The 19,549-nt window shown below is 40.4% G+C and overlaps 1 protein-coding gene across 8 annotated transcripts in view; it reads left to right on the top strand.

Moving 5' to 3' along the window:
• amer3 (APC membrane recruitment protein 3) overlaps nucleotides 1-19,549 on the top strand; it is a 147,633-nt gene that overhangs the window by 16,961 nt on the left and 111,123 nt on the right. For 5 of the 8 annotated variants that reach the window (XM_072572919.1, XM_072572925.1, XM_072572920.1 and 2 more), the window contains exon 2: nucleotides 12,961-16,151. In XM_072572919.1, coding sequence (XP_072429020.1) covers nucleotides 12,984-16,151 — 3,168 coding nt within the window. In that variant the 5' untranslated portion in view covers nucleotides 12,961-12,983. The remainder of the gene's footprint in view (nucleotides 1-12,960; nucleotides 16,152-19,549) is intronic. The other 3 variants (XM_072572922.1, XM_072572923.1, XM_072572921.1) reach the window with 1 other exon arrangement.

Below are 19,549 nucleotides of genomic sequence, written 5' to 3'. Positions count from 1 at the left end.
TTAACGGAGTAAATGCAGAGGGAATGTTTTCTCTTATGGAAGAATCTTGAACCAGTGATCACTGTTTAAAAACAAGCATTCACCCATGTAAAAAACAGATAAGGTTAAAAAAAATCTTAAGGAGGGCTGTGAGTCTTTGGAACTCTTTTTCTGAAAAAGCATTGGAATTAGAGTCTTTGATTATTCTTAGGGAGGAAGTGACAGATGCCTGGTAATTGAGGGGGCGAAAAATTATTGGCAATCAGTGGGAAAGTGGATTTGAGGCTACAGTAAGTTTAACCATGATTTTACTAAATCTTAGATCAGGCTTGAGGGGCCAAATGACTTATTCCTTTTCAGTCTTTGATTGTCCATTCACAATCTGACCTTTCATCTTTGGTGATTGACTGATGAGCTGAAAGTTTTGTTCACAATTTCTCCCCTGGCTGTGATGGTTTAACACAAACTGCATAGGTACAAATGAGCAGCATCACTGAAAAAAAAATCCACAATCATAGAAGTGGTGGGTAAAGGGAATAAATGATGTGGAAGTGAAGTCTTCTTGAAGACAGATTATGGATCATCTTTTGAATTTAGTCCCTCTGACATATGGCAAAATCAATATAATAAAAGGTCAATGAAAATATATGCAAAGTCAAAACGTTAGATATAAAGAACTATTCACAAGGAAATATTATACAAACCCTGCAACAATATTTTTATTGACTATGAAAACATACACTTTGGTCACCCTCAGAAGCTGAGTATTTTATTTTCAGAAAGTCAGTCAGTCCATATGAGCTAATAAGTAAGTTGGTCCAGATATTTTAAATCAACCTATTCAGGCATGTTGTCATTAGGGGGGATTTAAATCTGGGTCATTTGGCTGAGGGATAGGGAAATTACCATTGCATCACAACGGTTGCTGACTCTGGATACTCATGAGCAGTTACAACTAACTTGGTTAATGATATCAATTCTTGACTCCTCACGCAGACAGAATGCCTATGTATTAGCAAGGCAATGAATAGAGTAGTTTTCATTACATCCTTATTGCATAGTGAGGTGGAAACAAAAGATTTGGAATCACAATTATTTTGATATAATTTAAAGTTAAAAGAAACTGTCAACATGCCTCTTAGGCATCTGTGAATTCATAGTATCACTATGGGGGTAGTTAAAGTAATTTATGTTTATGTAAAATCACAAGTCCTGAATGGGACTTGGTTGTCTTATCTTTGTATCGAATATAAAAGGATTTACTTTCAACTACTGAAAACGCAAATATCCTGCAAATCAAAGTCTCAAGCTTTTGCCTTCCTCTTTTGACTTAATTTATGATATACTTTTTAATCTAACTCATTGACATAAAAGTAACCCTTTCATAAATCCGCAGATACCCCAAAAACTTACCCAAGTAAGTAATGAAATGAACAGAAGAGATTTCTGGACAGCAGAATGACATGCATTCCTTTCATAATTAAGAGTTTACTTTACTTGGAATTACACATGTCTGCTGAAAAGAATGGCTGTATTTAGTATGGGATTAGTGGTGCTGGAAGAGCACAGCAGTTCAGGCAGCATCCGAGGAGCAGTAAAATCGACGTTTTGGGCAAAAGCCCTTCATCAGGAATACAGGCAGAGAGCCTGAAGGATGGAGAGATAAGTGAGAGGAGGGTGGGGGTGGGGAGAAAGTAGCATAGAGTACAATAGGTGAGTGGGGGAGGGGATGAAGGTGATAGGTCAGGAAGGAGGGTGGAGCGGATAGGTGGAAAAGAAGATAAGCAGGTAGAACAAGTCATGGGGATAGTGCTGAGCTGGAAGTTTGGAACTGGGGTGATGTGAGGGAAGAGGAAATGAGGAAATTGTTGAAGTCCACATTGATGCCCTGGGGTTGAAGTGTTCCGAGGCAGAAGATGAGGTGTTCTTCCTCCAGGCGTTTGGTGGTGAGGGAGCGGCGGTGAAGGAGGCCCAGGACCTCCATGTCCTTGGCAGAGTGGGAGGGGGAGTTGAAATATTGGGCCACAGGGCGGTGTGGTTGATTGGTGCGGGTGTCCCGGAGATGTTCCCTAAAGCGCTCTGCGAGGAGGCGTCCAGTCTCCCCAATGTAGAGGAGACCGCATCGGGAGCAACGGATACAATAAATGATATCGGTGGAAGTGAAGGTAAAACTTTGATGGATGTGGAAGGCTCCTTTAGGGCCTTGGATGGAGGTGAGGGAGGAGATGTGGGCGCAGGTTTTGCAATTCCTGCGGTGGCAGGGGAAGGTGCCAGGATGGGAGGGTGGGTTGTAGGGGGGCATGGACCTGACCAGATAGTCACAGAGGGAACGGTCTTTGCGGAAGGTGGAAAGGGGTGAGGAGGGAAATATATCCCTGTTGGTGGGGTCTGTTTGGAGGTGGTAGAAATCTCGGCGGATGATTTGGTTTATGCGAAGGTTGGTAGGCTGGAAGGTGAGCACCAGGGGGGTTCGTCCTTAATACGGTTGGAGGGGTGGGGTCTGAGGGCAGAGGTGCGGGATGTGGACGAGATGCGTTGGAGGGCATCTTTAACCACGTGGGAAGGGAAATTGCGGTTTCTAAAGAAGGAAGCCATCTGGTGTGTTCTGTGGTGGAACTGGTCCTCCTGGGAGCAGATACTGCGGAGGAATTGGGAATACGGGATTGCATTTTTGCAGGATGTAGGGTGGGAAGAGGTGTAATCCAGGTAGCTGTGGGAGTTGGTGGGTTTGTAAAAAATGTCAGTGTCAAGTCGGTCGTCATTAATGGAGATGGAGAGGTCCAGGAAGGGGAGGGAGATGTCAGAGATGGTCCAGGTAAATTTAAGGTCAGGGTGGAATGTGTTGAAGTTGATGAATTGCTCAACCTCCTTGCGGGAGCACGAGGTGGCGCCAATGCAGTCATCAATGTAGCGGAGGAAGAGGTGGGGAGTGGTGCCGGTGTAATTACAGAAGATCGACTGTTCTACGTAGCCAACAAAGAGACAGGCATAGCTGGAGCCCATACGTGTGCCCATGGCTACCCCTTTGGTTTGGAGGAAGTGGGAGGATTCGAAGGAGAAATTGTTAAGGGTGAGAACCAGTTCGGCCAAACGAATGAGAGTGTCGGTGGAAGGGTACTGTTGGGGACGTCAGGAGAGGAAGAAACGGAGGGCTTGGAGGCCCTGGTCATTGCGGATGGAGGTGTAGCGGGTTGGACTATTCATGAGACGATCTTTTACACAAAACCCAACCATAGAAAGCACTCCATTAATCATGGCTGCTAAAGAAGTTTATGATATTTATTGAACTTAAAGTCAAATTTATTGTAAAAACCTCTCCTCTAAAACAGGGAATCACCACTGTGTTTTTGCATCTTTGTTAATCCAGTTTGATTAACTGAATAGTGATTAACTGAATATTTACACAGCGTCTTGCTAAATGCTTCTTGAGTTTATATCTGAACACCCACAGAATACAGCTCTATATATACACAGTATTATATATAGATCAATATTATTACTGGATGTAGCAGAATTAGTTGTTGGGACATCAGTATAAAGTTTCAACAAATCTTGACAAAATAGCACAATAGTAAAAAACATTCATACCAGTATGACATAGACAGTACAGAGAAACAGACAATATCTGGTCAGATTGAGTTAACTTTGGAGAAGTATGAAGTGATATACTTTTGGAGTGCTAATATGGAAAGCCAGTATACTGTGGCACATTTCATAAAATTCAGACAGACAGAGAACCCTTGTGCCATTTAAGGTGGCAGGCAAGTTCGCAACATATAGAACATAGAACAAAACAGCACAGAACAGGCCCTTCGGCCCATGATGTTGTGCCGAACATTTGTCCTATCTTAAGCACCTATCCATGTACTATCCAATTGCCGCTTAAAGGTCGCCAATGATTCTGACTCTGCCACTCCCACAGGCAGCACATTCCATGCTCCCACCACTCTCTGGGTAAATAACCTACCCCTGACATCCCCCCCATACCTTCCACCCTTCACCTTAAATTTATGTCCCCTTGTAACACTCTGTTGTACCCGGGGAAAAGTCTCTGACTGTCTACTCTATCTATTCCCCGATCATCTTATAAACCTCTATCAAGTCACCCCTCATCCTTCGCCGTTCCAATGAGAAAAGGCCAAGCAATCTCAACCTATCCTCGTATGACCTATTCTCCATTCCAGGCAACATCCTGGTAAATCTCCTCTGCACCCTCTCCAAAGCTTCCACATCTTTCCTAAAATGAGGGACCAGAACTGCACACAGTACTCCAAATGTGCCTTACCAAGGTCCAATACAGCTGCAACATCACCTCATGACTCTTGAATTCAATCCCTCTGCTAATGAACGCTAATACACCATAGGCCTTCTTATAAGCTCTATCCACCTGAGTGGGCAACATTCAAAGATCTATTAACATAGACCCCAAGATCCCTCTGCTCCTCCACCTTACTAAGAACCCTACCATTAACCCTGTATTCCGTATTCTTATTTGTCCTTCCAAAATGAACAACCTCACGCTTGACAGGGTTGAACTCCATCTGCCACTCCTCAGCCCAGCTCTGCATCATATCTAAGTCCCTTTGCAGCCGACAATAGCCCTCCTCACTATCCACAATTCCACCAATCTTCGTATTGTCTGCAAATTTACTGACCCACCCTTCGACTCCCTCTTCCAAGTCATTAATAAAAATTACAAACAGCAGAGGACCCAGAACTGATCCCTGCGGAACACCGTTTGTAACTGGGCTCCAGGCTGAATATTTACCATCTACCACCACTCTCTGACTACAACTGGTTAGCCAGTTCTCTGTCTAACTGGCCAATCTTCCCACTATCCCATGCCTCCTGACTTTCCGCATAAGCCTACCATGGGGAACTTTATCAAATGCCTTACTAAAATCCATGTACACTACATCCACTGCTCTACCCTGATCCACATGCTTGGTCACCTCCTCAAAGAATTCAATAAGACTTGTAAGGCAAGACCTACCCTTCACAAATCCGTGCTGGCGACCCTAATCAAGCAGTGTCTTTCCAGATACTCATAAATCCTATCCCTCAGTACCCTTTCCATTACTTTGCCTACCACCGAAGTAAGACTAACTGGCTGTAATTCCCAGGGTTATCCCTATTCCTTTTTTTGAACAGGGGCACAAGATTCGCCACTTTTCAGTCCCCTGGCACCATCCCCATTAACAGGGAAGACGAAAAGATCATTGCCAACGGCTCTACAATTTCCTCTCTTGCTTCCCACATAATCCTAGGATATATCCCTTCAGGCCTGGGGGACTTGTCTATCCTCAAGTTTTTCAAAATGCCCAACACATCTTCCTTCCTAACAAGTATCTCCTCTAGCTTACCAGTCTGTTTCATACTCTCCTCTTCAACAATATGGTCCTTCTCATTTGTAAATACTGAATAAAAGTACTCATTCAAGACCTCTCCTATCTCTTCCGACTCAATACACAGTCTCCCACTACTGTCTTTGATCGGACCTACCCTCGTTCTCATCATTCTCATGTTTCTCACATATGCATAAAAGGCTTTGAGGTTATCCTTGATCCTACCTGCCAAAGATTTTTCATGCCCTCTCTTAGCTCTCCTAATCCCTTTCTTCAGCTCCCTCCTGGCTATCCTGTATTCCTCCAACGCTCTGTCTGAACCTTGTTTCCTCAACCTTATGTAAGCCTCCTTCTTCCTCCTTACAAGACATTCAACCTCCCTCGTCAACCAAGGTTCCCTCATACGACCATTTCTTTCCTGCCTGACAGGTACATACATATCAAGGACACGTCGTATCTGTTCCTTGAAAAAGTTCCACATTTCAACGACATCCTTCCCTGACAGCCTATGCTCCCAATTTATGCTCCTCAGATCCTGTCTTGCAGCATCGTATTTACCCTTCCCCCAATTGTAAAACCTGCTCTGTTGCACGCACCTATCTCTCTCCATAACCAAGGTGAAAGTCACAGAATTGTGGTCACTACCACCAAAATGCTCACCCACTAACAAGCCCATCACTTGTTCCGGTTCGTTACCAAGTACCAAATCCAATATGGCCTCCCCTCTGGTCGGACAATCTACATACTGAGTTAGAAAAGCTTCCTGGACACACTGCACAAACACCGCCCCGTCCAATCTACTTGATCTAAAGAGTTTCCAATCAATATTTGGGAAGTTGAAATCGCCCATGACTACTACCCTGTGGCTTCTGCATCTTTCCAAAATCTGTTTCCCAATCTGTTTCTCCATATCTCTGCTGCTATTGGGGGGCCTTTAGTAAACACCCAACAAGGTGACTGCTCCTTTCCTACTTCTGAATTCAGCCCATACTCCCTCCAAAGGCAGATCCCCCTCGAACTGCCTTTCTGCAGCCGTTATACCATTTCTAATTAGCAACACCATCCCCCTCCTTTTTTTAACCACTCCCCCTAATCTTACTGAAACATCTGTAACCAGGAACCTCCAACAACCATTTCTGTCCCTCTTCTATCCACGGTTCCGTGATGGCCACAACATCGTAGTCCCAAATACTGATCCATGCCTAAGTTCACCCACCTTATTTCTGATACTCCTTGTGTTGAAGTATACACACTTGAACCCATCTCTGTGTCCGCAAGTATTCCCTGTCAATGCGACCTCCCCCACAGCCTCTCTACATTCTTGGACATCCTGAAAAACAGCTAACCTACTTGCTGGACTACAAGTCCGGATCCTATCCCCCTGCCAAATTAGTTTAACCCCCCCCCCCGAAGTTTCAGCAAGAGGCTAAAATACAGGGCTTCTTGGATTTATTCATAACTGAACATAGAGGTAAAGACTGGAGAGATATGAACTAAAAATATTGTGGATAATTCATGCACCACACATCTGGAAAGATGTAAATGCTTTTGAAATGATGTTTACCAGAATGTTGCCATGTTGGGCGGATAACCTGATCGATGTTTTCCGAATGGTGATGGAATAAATGGAGAAATACTGGGCTGCTTTTGCCAGTGAGTGGCAATTTCGTACAGATTGTCACTCTTCTCTCCTTTTATGAAAAGAGGGACCTTTCTATTTCTGAGAGGAGAATCTGATGAGGGCTCCCTCAGAAATGCAGAGCTGTACTTCCATTCTGACAATGCTCTTGTAGTGCAGCAATGCCACAGTGACATAAAGCATATCCCTTTCTCATAGCGGTCAGATGCAGTATCTGGACATTTAAAGAGCCTGACACTTTAACATCTGCTGTCAAACAGTAAGTACATAAGTCAAGTGTGATGTTAGAGTATTGGGAAGCTAGAGTGCCAGATGGGTAGGAGGGTAGGGTGCCAGGTAAGTAGTGTGGCAGGTCTACAAGGATGCCAGGAAAGCAGTATGTCATCTGGGTAGGGATTTGGGTGACTGAGGTAGGATATCTATTATGTAAGCTGAGGAGGCTTTCAGTTCAACATTCAGGATTTAATCTAGGTTCGAGAGTTAAAAGCTAACATAATATGACTCTTGATGAAAGGGTATCAGCAATAATGTGGCATTGATTCAAAACTGAGTGGTAAAGAAGACAAGAAATGAAAACTTGAACAGTTCTAAACTGGCAGATTATTTAACAGTTACAATTGTCAAGAGTGATAGAATAGGAATTTTCCAGACAGCAAATCATTGATAAATAAAAACCACAACAATTAGAGTGCTCAGATTTTGGGGAACAAGTAGCACATGACATAGGTTTATGGCCAAAGTTATAGTCTTTAAAAGTTCAGAATGATCTGATACATTTGCTCAAGATTATGAAAAGCTATGTACAAATAATGGTAAATTGTTTTCACAGATAAGGAGGGCGATAAAAACAGTATAAAATTTTAAAATAATTAATTTTAAGGAAGGCTTGAAAGAATGCTTATACTATGAGTAATTAAAATATTGAACTCCTTGATAAAGTCTCAGTGAATCTGAGTCCATAACATTTTGAAAGAAAGTTAGATATTTGTTTAAAAAAGAAAAATGTTAATGATTCAAGGGGCAAGCAAGATGGGGTGTTGGAGTTGGTGTCATATCCATGGAAACCAAAACCAACATTAATTTCATGATCAAATGATCTCCTTACATGCTTTTATGTAATGTGATTCTAGGATTTCAAATTGTCTTTATATGAGGTAATCTAATCTGAAAAAAACCCCATGGTAATGCTATATTATACAGTAGATATTATACCAGATGCGACTAAAGAGTTGGTCATTGGTTATAAGCTGTAGTATTCGGTTTTTCACTTCATCTTCATCCTAGTTTAAAATCAGATTCTGGTGAAACCTTTGTCTATCCCTTCATTATATTTAGCCTCAACTACTCCAATATTCTCCCAATTGGCATCTCATCTTGCACCCTTCATAAGCTTGAGCTCATCTAAACGTTGCTGCCTATGCTATAAACATGCACCATATCGAATTCTTTGCTCCACTGTTGATTGGCTATGCCTACGGTTACCTAAACTCCAAGTTATGGGATTGTCTCCCAAAGCCATTACACCTGTTCACCCTTTCTCCTCCTCTTTAAAATAAACTGTTTTTACTAATCTTTTGTCCATCTATACTTAATTCTTGCAGGTGGCTCAGTGTTAAATGTTGTTTGATAATCTCTTCTCCTTAGGCTTTTAATATATTACTGGCAGTACAAAAATGCAAGTTGTTGTTATTGCTGCAGTTAATCAACTATATATTGCATAACAATTATTAAGAGAAGACTGTATGACATAGAAGCCAGAGTAGGCCATTTCACCCATTGAGTCTGCAAACGTGGTGCCACTGTTTAAGAACGGTGGTAAGGACAAGCCAGGGAACTATAGATCAGTGAGCCTGACTCGGTGGTGGGCAAGTTGTTGGAGGGAATCCTGAGGGACAGGATGTACATGTATTTGGAAAGGCAAGGACTGATTTGGGATAGTCAACATGGCTTTGTGTATGAGAAATCATGTCTCACAAACTTGATTGAGTTTTTGGATGAAGTAGCAAAGAAGATTGATGAGGGCAGAGCAGTAGATGTGATCTATATGGACTTCAGTAAGGCATTCGACAAGGTTCCCCATGGGAGACTGATTAGCAAGGTTAGATCTCATGGAATACAGGGAGAACTAGCCATTTGGATACAGAACTGGCTCAAAGGTAGAAGACAGAGGGTGGTGGTGGAGGGTTGTTTTTTAGACTGGAGGCCTGTGACCAGTGGAGTGCCACAAGGATCGGTGCTGGGCCCTCTACTTTTTGTCATTTACATAAATGATTTTGATGCGAGCATAAGAGGTACAGTTTGCAGATGACACCAAAGTTGGAGGCGTAGAGGACAGTGAAGAGGGTTACCTCAGATTACAACAGGATCTTGACCAGATGGGCCTTTGGGCTGAGAAGTGGCAGATGGCGTTTAGTTCAGCTAAATGCGAGGTGCTGCATTTTGGGAAAGCAAATCTTAGCAGGACTTATACATTTAATGGCAAGGTCCTAGGGAGTGTTGCTGAACAAAGAGACCTTGGAGTGCAGGTTCACAGCTCCTTGAAAGTGGAGTCGCAGGTAGATAGGATCGTGAAGAGGGCGTTTGGTATGCTTTCCTTTATTGGTCAGAGTATTGAGTACAGGAGTTGGGAGGTCCTGTTGCAGCTGTACAGGACATTGGCTAGGCCACTGTTGGAATATTGCGTGCAATTCTGGTCTCCTTCCTGTTGGAAAGATGTTGTGAAACTTGAAAGGGTTCAGAAAAGATTTACAAGGATGTTGCCAGGGTTGGAGGATCTGAACTACAGGGAGAGGCTGAACAGGCTGGGGCTGTTTTCTCTGGAGCGTCGGAGGCTGAGGGGTGACCTTATAGAGGTTTACAAAATTATGAGGGGCATGGATAGGATAAATAGGCAAAGTCTTTTCCTTGGGGTCAGGGAATCTAGAACTAGAGGGTATAGGTTTAGGATGAGAGGGGAAAGATATAAAAGAGACCCAAGGGGCAACTTTTTCATGCAGAGGGTGGTACGTGTATGGAATGAGCTGCCAGAGGATGTGGTGGAGGCTGGTACAATTGCAACATTTAAGAGGCATTTGGATGGGTATATGAATAGGAAGGGTTTGGAGGGATATGGGCCAGGTGCTTGCAGGTGGGACTAGATTGAGTTGGGATATCTGGTCGGCATGGACGGGTTGTACAGAAGGGTCTGTTTCTGTGCTGTACATCTCTATGACTCTATGAGTCTGCTGTGTCATTCAATCTAATAACCCTTAATTCCACTTTTGTGCCTTTTCATTATAATCCTTGATTCCCGTATTGATGAAAAATGTGTCTGTCTCAACCATGAATATACTTAATCAGCCAACCCTTACAGCTCTCTGTGTTAAAAAAGTTCCACAGATTTACTACTTTTCGAGAGAAGAAATGATTCCTCATCTCTGTCTGAACTGGAAGACGTCATGTGCTGAAATTAAGTCCTCTGGTTCAAACTCTCCCACAAGGGGAGACAACTTCTCTGCACCTATCCTGTCATGTCCCTCCTTAGGATCTTGTATGTTTTAATAACATTACCTCTCATTCTTCTAAACTCCAATGAGTTCAAACCTACTCAACCTCTTCTCATAAGATAGTCCCTCCATAATGAGATAATCCAAATGAATCTTCTCTGTACTGCTTCCAATTTCAATACATATTTCCTTAGATAAGAGTACCAAAACTGTTCACACTATTTGAGGTGTGGTTTAATCAGTGTCTTGTACAGTTATACCAAGAAATTACTATTTTCTTTCTCAGTCGCCTTTGAAATAAAGGCCAATATTTGATTTGCGTTCCCTATTACCCTTTGAACTTGGATGCTAGCTTTTTGATGATTTATGCATGGGAACTCCCAAATCCATGGGTGCTGTAGATTTCTGCAGTTTTTTATTCCATTTAAATAAAATTCAGTTCATCTATTCTCCTGTCAATGTGCATAACCTCACATTTTCCCACATTATATTCCTTCTATCAGTTTTTGCCCACTCACTTAATTTGTCTATATCTCTTTGTCGAATCGTTATATCATCCTCATCACTTGCTTTCCCAGCTATATTTGTGTCATCTGCAACCTTGGCTATACAGTACTCACTTTCCTCATCCAAGTCAGTAAAATATATTGTAAACAATAGTGGTTCTGGCACTCATCCCTGTGGTTCACCACTAGTTATAAGTTACCATCCTGAAAATGACTCCTTTACCCTAATTCCCTCTCTTCTATTAATTAGAATATTCTTTGTCTTGCTGATATACCAACTCCAACATTATGGGCTCTTATCTTATTAAGCAGCCTATGGTCTGGTACCCTATCAAACACCTTCTACAAATACAAATATATTATATCTACGTTCCCCCTTATCTATCCTACTTGTTGCTTTCTCAAGTAATTCTAACAAATTTATTAAGAATGATGTATTTTTAAATTCTCTGCTCATCCTTTATACTAGACTTTCTCAATGATAGATAGTGAGCTAACTGGCTTAAATTTAGCACCTGATTTTTGTCTCTTCCCCTTTTTCAATAAGGCTTGTCACACTGGCAGTCCTTCAGTCCTCCAATACTTTTCCATGACATGAGGATTCTGGGAAGAAAATTGCCAGTAGGTTCACTATCTTGGTAGCTATTCTTTTAATATGCTAGGATACATTGTATCAGCTTCAGGCAACATCAGCTCATATCCTTACTACATTTCCTTTAGTGATAGTTATATATTCATTTCCTCTCCTCTTTCTGTCCTTATTTGTTTTAGTATTTTTGGAATGTTATTATTGTCTTCTACCACGAAGACTGACACAAAGTCTGTATTCAATCCCATTTCCATTCCTGTCTCCCCATTATTATTTCCTCAACTCATTCTTTAGGAGACCTATGTTCATTTTGGCCTTTCTCTTCTTTATCATATAGTTAAAGAACTCTTGCTATCCATCTTGATACTATTTGCAAGTTTACCTTCAATATTTATTTTCACCTTTTAGTAATTGTTTAGTCATGTTTTCTTGTCTTTTAAAAAATTTCTTAACCCTCTGTTTTCCCACTAATCTTTAACATAATGCCTGTTTATCTTTCAATGAATGCTCTCCTTAACTTCCCTTGTTAACTGCAATTGACTCATCCCCTAGAATTATAGAATCTGCCTTTCAATCTGAGATATTTTATTATTGCGAGACAAAAACATTATCTTTAATGTCTGCTTTTTGAAAAAAGCTGTTGTGCTTGGTATCTCATTCAGCTTTTTGCCTCTAATCCTCCAAGTTCCTCGTCCTAAAATACATGCCCAATGACCTTCTAATAGAAGGAAATGACTGCACATGCTGGAAGACTGTAAGAAATCCAGAAAATGTATGAGAAAAGCAGAAGGTCAGGCAACATTTATAAAGAGAGGAACAGAATTCACTTTCGAGCCTTCAAGAATCATATCAGAATCGAAACGTTAAAACTGCCGCCTAAACTTTTTATGGAATCACTTACCACCAACCTTTCAGGTAGAGTGCTACATATCTCAACAATTCTCTCTGTGAAAAAAAAATTCTTGTCATGTCCATTTTAGAACCTTTGCCAAAGATTTGCCGAAGTCTTGACCTTTGGTTATAACCTATGAGATAGAGGGAATAACAGCCTGGATTTTACATGACCAACCTAGGTGTGAGTTGTACAAGGGGTCTCTGCAGAATCCCCATCATAGGGGATGGCAACTTAATCTCTGAGAAACTGGAGATTTGGCTAGGTAATTCCTCTATGCTCTCCTTTGCCTGCTCTTCACCTGATCTGCCTTTTCTCCATCATTTGATCCAACCCTCCATGTCCCACGCTGCACCTGATCCTTCTTTTTTCTCCCACTACTCGATTCACTCATGGCTCTATTCCTCATCTTGCTAATTGTATAAACAAATTGTCAAATACATATTTGCTTAATCAAGAATGAAGATGATCACACATATGAAAAAGTGAGTTTGAATCGTGTGAATAACACATTTCTCTTTTTAGCAGAACATTTGTGACCTGTGGCAATGGATCCAAGAAGATCAAGAAATTTTCGGAAATACAGCCTGCAACAGGCTGTCAGAAATGCAGAGACCTTCATTGATATCGACTTTGAGCGAAGATCACTCAATAAATATTCAGTTATGACTGGAGGCAGCTGCAAGGATGAAAAAGTGAAGAAACTATTCTTAAAATCAGGGCAAGCTCGCAGTGTTACTAGCACCTCTGTACAAAGAGATAAAGAAGGAGACCAACAAGGATTTTGGAATCTGCAGAGGTCTGTACGAAAAAGCAAAACACATGACTGCGTTCTATCTATGGCACAAGATACAGAATATAGTCAATTGGATAAATCCCAAGATAATAAGATAATAACATGTCTTGATAAAAATAAAGATAGAATTATTAACAGCATAAATTTCTCTGAAATGGCAATTACCTCTGAGCCTTTTGTTTTGAATAGGCTGCGAGAAAGAAGGGTCTCGTCCCAATCTAACCATTCAAGACTTGAGCTTCCAAGTCCTTCCACTCAATCATTACCATCAATTGCAAATTGTATTACAAATAGGCGGCTTTCACTGAGAAAACCCAAAAGGGGCTTAAGGGGTTTATTTACCATGAGGAGAAACAGGCAGGAGAAAGTACCCTCCATAGGAACCAAGGTCCATAAACCAGACTCTAAATTATTTGGTGGTAGAGTGACATTAAGACCTCATAAAGGCATATACAAAAGTTCAAAGATTTTAACTCATGCTGGTGATTCTTTGGCGCAGTACTTTACTGATAGTGACCCACCCTCAGATTCATCTCATGAATGTAGCAGCACGCTCTGTGAAGATGTTGCTTCTTTAAAGAGCTTTGATTCCCTCACCGGCTGTGGTGAGATCTTTGCTGATGAAGAAAATGCTGACCAACTGGAGACTGGTCACAGCTATAAACGTGCAACCGAAAGGTGTGAAGATAAACAGACACCCTCCAATGGATCTTTCCAAGGTGGAGGGGAACAGCTTGCATCACCAGGACAGACAGATGGCCTAGAACTAAATGGGTTTTGGAAAAATATGGAAAACTCTGATGCAGCACCTCAAAACATTCAGGAGCCAACCACAAATGAAGGACGTGCAGACTCTGCAGCACTTAAGACTGGGGATGAACAGTTAACGCTTTCACCTTTAGAATTTCAAAAAATCACAGAGAAAGAAGAGGTTGAGGAGTCTGAGAAGAACTTAGATGCTTCTGTGGATCTGGGAACACCACAGAGTGACCATCAGGAATCAACATCAACCAGTGATGAGGGATACTATGATTCATTTTCTCCAGGGCAAGAAGAGGATGAGAACAAAAGTGCACAAAGCCCATGTGTGAACCGACAATTTCCCAGAGACAGTTACAGTGGGGATGCCCTCTATGAACTATTTTCTGACCCTGAGGAGCCCAGCATAAGCCCTATCTTAGATGAAGATGTGTCCACATTACAACATGCTCTGGCTCAACCCCAAACTCCTTTGTCCATGTACAGTTTTTATGTAGGAGCTGAAGAAAACATGGCTCCATCTCCTACTGTGGATGTCAACAGCCATGAATTCTTCCAGGGCAGTTGGAAAGGTAAAGAATGCTTGCTGAAGCTTTGTGATACTGAACTTTCATTGGCAATGGGCCTTGTAAACTGGCTTAGGCAAAAGACAGAAACAAATGTTTTTGGCATCAATGTTCAAAATAAGATCGAAAGTCATGGGCCATCAAGGACTGACAGAACCAGTTCAGCAAACATGTCAGTTGGTCATTCAGTTTCCTGCACTGATACAGAGAGAGCAATAGAAGGAAATAGCACCAGCGATCTGAGCAAGATCTCAGCAATGAGACAGAATGGAACAAGCGAACCCAAAATAAATCTTGATGATCAAACAGGTATTTGTCCATTTGTTAAATCAACTAATGACAATGTTTCCTCGGCAACAAAGTTGATGTCACGGTATGGTGATCCTATGCTCTTACAGAGTAATCGTAACACTGCAGGTCAAGTTGCTCCAGTTACTTTGCTAAAAAAGCAGGCATTATTGACAACACAACCACACAGGGAGCTAACCAGCATGACAGTTTCAACAGGAGAGGCTAAAATAGCACCAAAATCGCTGATAGTAGTGGAAGTGAATAAAAACAGTCTTTGCCCAAGCTGTAGGAAATCAGTGGATTCCAATCTTGCTGAGGTAATTCTGTGTTCTTCCTGTTTTGCTTTGGTCAGCACCCATAACACCGCTGAACTTTTGGGCAAATTGAGTAAAAAAGATTGTCAGTTAGGACCAAGGAAAGATTATCAGAGTAATTTCAACAATTCAAGGCCACTAGAAGCAGATGTTTATGTGTCTCAGCTGCTGGAAGATTGTGTGAATCATATGGCATCCTTGAAGATGAACAGCCGAGATGCTGGTCAGTTCTGTAATGAGGCTGCCATGGAAGACTGTCCATTACTTCTTGCATTGCAAGTTGGTCAACAGAATGAACAAGACAAAAATGTTAGACTCACAGGTACTAAATTTACTGACCGAAGAGGTAAGGAAACAAATGAGGTTCGAAGTAATTCTGCACAGGATGTCAATAAGAAGATAAAAGAAGAAATTTCTCTTCTAAACTCTGATCTTATTGGAATGGAATCATCTTGTAAAATTAGGAACATATTACCCTCTATCACAGGTAGTCAATCTTGGTCTGTGAATGGTGAACCTAAAGAGAAACCAGTGTCAAGTAAAACAAGGCAATGCAATAATGCTGCAGTTTCAGAAAAAGAAAGCACATGGACCCTATGTTTGGATGAACGCAATCACTCTGATGAACTGCAACATGAAATCATCCCTTGTGGAACAACTGCACTTACGTGTCCCAAGAGGAATCATTGTATTACCAGTCTAAGTGAAAATGCATATGCACCTTCTCAACATTCCTATCTGCCTCTCTCCAAGTCTGTCTGCTCAGGTCTGCAAAACTATGGCCATCAAGTAGAAAACTCCAAAAGTTGTAAGAAGTCCCTTTCACATCAAGGAGATCTTTGCTTTGCCTCATTTTCTAGCTCACCTTCCCTTCCTTCACCTTCTGGAAAGAAGCTATTTGTATTGCAGACTAAATGCGGATTCATACCAGTTAAAGAGAACTGTAATCACAAGGAAGAGGAGAAAAGCCCTGAGAAAGGAAAAATATCAGTAAGTAATAAAACATTCACTTGAAATGACTGTTGTTTCAAAAGTTGCTGTCATTTTGAAACTAAGAAATTTGGAATGAGAACAAATACTAAAGAAAGAAGCAACCTGGATGAGGGCCAGAATGAATGTGTAAATAGTTTGAACCAAAATCCTGCAGAATTTATGTCACCATTTCACTTAAATAAATTTAAAAATAATATTAAGTTTTGATAGAAGCTCAACATAATTAAAGCTACAGTGAGCTTGTTTTGACTTAGCAATTTGAGTTTCTCTGTGTCAGAATTACAAAGAAATCCTTTTCTTTTTGAATTAATTAATTATCACTAAGATTTGATTTGTCACTTCTAAATTTCTGCATTGAAGCGGTGACTTTCATACTGATGCTTTGCCCTGTGCCGAACAGAAATTAGCAAATAAATTATTGCAGGTTGTGGGAGGAAATTTAAAAACATTGTTTATATGTATTGTATACATTTTTGGGATGGTTATGAAGACATAAAACATAGGAGCCAGAGGAAGTCATCAAAAGATCATGGCTTATCTTCTACCTGCTGATAGTGTTCCCATTTCCATTTCCCGTAATTCCCTTTAAGTACCCAAAAATCTATTAACCTCGGAGCTGAGCACCAAGAACTCTCTGTGAGTATAGAACTCCAAACATTTGCAGCCTTTAGAATGAAGAATTTTCTCCTCATCTCAGTTCCAAACAGACAATCCCTTATTCAGAGATTGTGATACTCAATAAGGGAAAATCCCCTCTTGTTTTCGGCAAAGATTTCAGTAAGATTTATAAACATTTTGTTACCTTCATTGCTTAATTAATCCAACAATAACTGGAGACTGAGTATAGCTTTTACAATCATTTTATTCAAGTGACACAAAAAGATTCATCTCAGTTTTAAAAAAGGAAACAAAACTCTGAAGACTACAGAAAAGTTGAGCATCTTTATACTGCAAACATCTCATTATCCAGATTCAAATCCTTCATACAAACAAAACAACAAAGATGTGTCCATTCTAGATCATACCTTGATATGATGGGACGTAATTAATTTTGCCCTAGATGGTGTTGTCTCTTTCCTTACCAATGTTATCTTGCTGTCCTGCCTGTCTCTTTCTCTAAGGTCTTATCAGAATTTTTTTTATTAGCATTATTTCCAATTTACACAGGTACCTGCAGAAATCCTGCTGACACTCTAGGAAGCATAAGGCTCATTCAATACAAAGTTGAAATCTTCTTTTGCTTTTAGCATGGGAGTATCCATTTAAAATCACAGTCCAAAATCTACATTTACGCTTATAATCATCCCTGTTGTTCCATGGCCAAAGCTCAAAGTGGCCAATAATGTTGTTTTGTCCTTTTCTCTTATGCTCCACCACCCATCGTTGCTGGGCAGTGGGTTTGTAAAGGCAACGGGTCAAATCATCTGTGGAACAATGAGAGGTGATCTAAGTGAAACATATTGGATTCCTCAGAGCTTTGATAGGGTAAATGCTGAGACAATGTTTCCTTTCATGGCTGAGTCTAGGACCAGAGGGCATAGTCTCAGAATATAGTGATGCCGATTAAAGATTGCTATGTGGTGAAATTTCTTTTCTCAGAAGGTTGAGAGTCTTTGGAACTGTGAGCTGTGGAGGTAGAGTCCTTGTGTATATTTAAGGCTGAGATAGACAAACCATTGATCATGAAGGGAATTACGAGTTATCAGGCAATGATAAGTAAGTGGACGTGAGGAATGTCAAATCAACAATGGCCTTAATGAATGGTGAAGCAGGCTTGAGGGACCGAAAGGCCTACTCCTTTTCTTATTTCTTATGGTCTTATGGTCTTACATTTATTCCTCAATTCCAGTTTCTCCCACCAGGTGGGAGAGTTTAAATGCTCAGTGTCATCCATTAAGGCTCAGGCTTGTTGCCAGAGTATATAATAAGTCCATGTGCGGTCTAATCATGCTCCAATACAATTGCTTCAAGAAGTCATGACTCCTGTACTCAATGTTCTTGCAATAAAGGTCACCATTCCATTAGCCTTCTGAATAGCTTGCTGCACCATCACGTTATGCTTCAGAGAGTTATTGACAAGGATACTCAAATCCCTTACACAGCTACGCTTTCCAACTTCTCACCATTTAAAAATACCCTACACATTATTTCTGGATAACCCTACATTTTTCCACAATATGTTCTATTGCAATGTTCTTGCAATCACTAAACCTGCCCAAATTCTTCCAAAAATGTTTTACATCCTCCTCACAACACACTTTGTACCATGTGCCAATGGGCTGGCCAGCTCTCCTTTGTTTTACGTGCCCACACCCACCTTAAAATATGAAATAATTACCTTAGATTCATAACAATTTGACAAAATTATTGAAAATATCCATCTTTAAAATTTGACTTGTCCTTTATGTGGCTTTTAATAGCTATTTTGTCCATAAATCTACATAGAATTACTTATTTTCCATTTACATTATAATCACCAAATTGAAAACTGAATTAAGAATGTTCAACAAGGTTACATATTCATTTTTCAAATAAAGAATTAAGTAGTTAAAGACTAATGGTGCATTTTCTAGTAAGTTGCTGCTCCCAATTAGGAATGTAATCGTTTATGTTTCCTATCATATCTTTAGATTAGGCCCTTTATCTGAACTTTCTGTTTTACTTTATTCATTTTATCAGAAAGTCCTGTTTGTTCGATATTGAAAAATTTAAGTATAAAACTTCTACACAAATATGTATTATCGATTGGATGATAAATTTTCAATGAGCCAAATACGGAGTAAGATATGTTGGTGATGAGAAAGTTGGGGGTGTTTAGCACTGCCTTCGGGAATCATCATTTGGTCAGTGTATTGCTGTTCCATAAGGAAGAAAACATAGCTCTACAAATTTCTACATCAATGACAGAAAGCATATATATGCCAGGGACTTTGATTTACAATGAGTCCAAGAATATAAACAGAAAAAGTTCTTGGCTGAAATATATGGTTAGATAAATAGTAATAAGGTTAGAATAGATCTGTTTTATCCAGAAATATTTTATTCCTTATGCTACCAGTTGTAACCACCAATTATTATTACTGCAATATTTAGATTTTTAAAATTCTAATCAATGATTCAAGTTCTGTGAAAGGGTCACTTGACCTGAAATGTTAACTATGATTTCTCTCCACAGATGCTGCCAGACATACTGAGCTTTTCCAGCAATTTCTGTTTTTGTTTCTGATTAACAGTATCCGCAGTGCTTTTGGGTTTTATTCAAGATATTGTTTCATTTCTCATAATTAAAGTAATGATGGACACATTTTGTGGTGTGAGTGAAACAAAAAACAATTGGGAAGGGAAATGATATGCTTTCTTTGGCAAAGGTACTCACAGAAGAATCTTGCTACAAA

This window comes from Chiloscyllium punctatum, chromosome 6 (genome assembly GCF_047496795.1).
Source record: "Chiloscyllium punctatum isolate Juve2018m chromosome 6, sChiPun1.3, whole genome shotgun sequence".
Lineage (NCBI taxonomy): Eukaryota > Metazoa > Chordata > Chondrichthyes > Orectolobiformes > Hemiscylliidae > Chiloscyllium > Chiloscyllium punctatum.
Note: the sequence above shows the minus strand (reverse complement) of the source record. Positions and strands in the feature narration are given on the sequence as shown.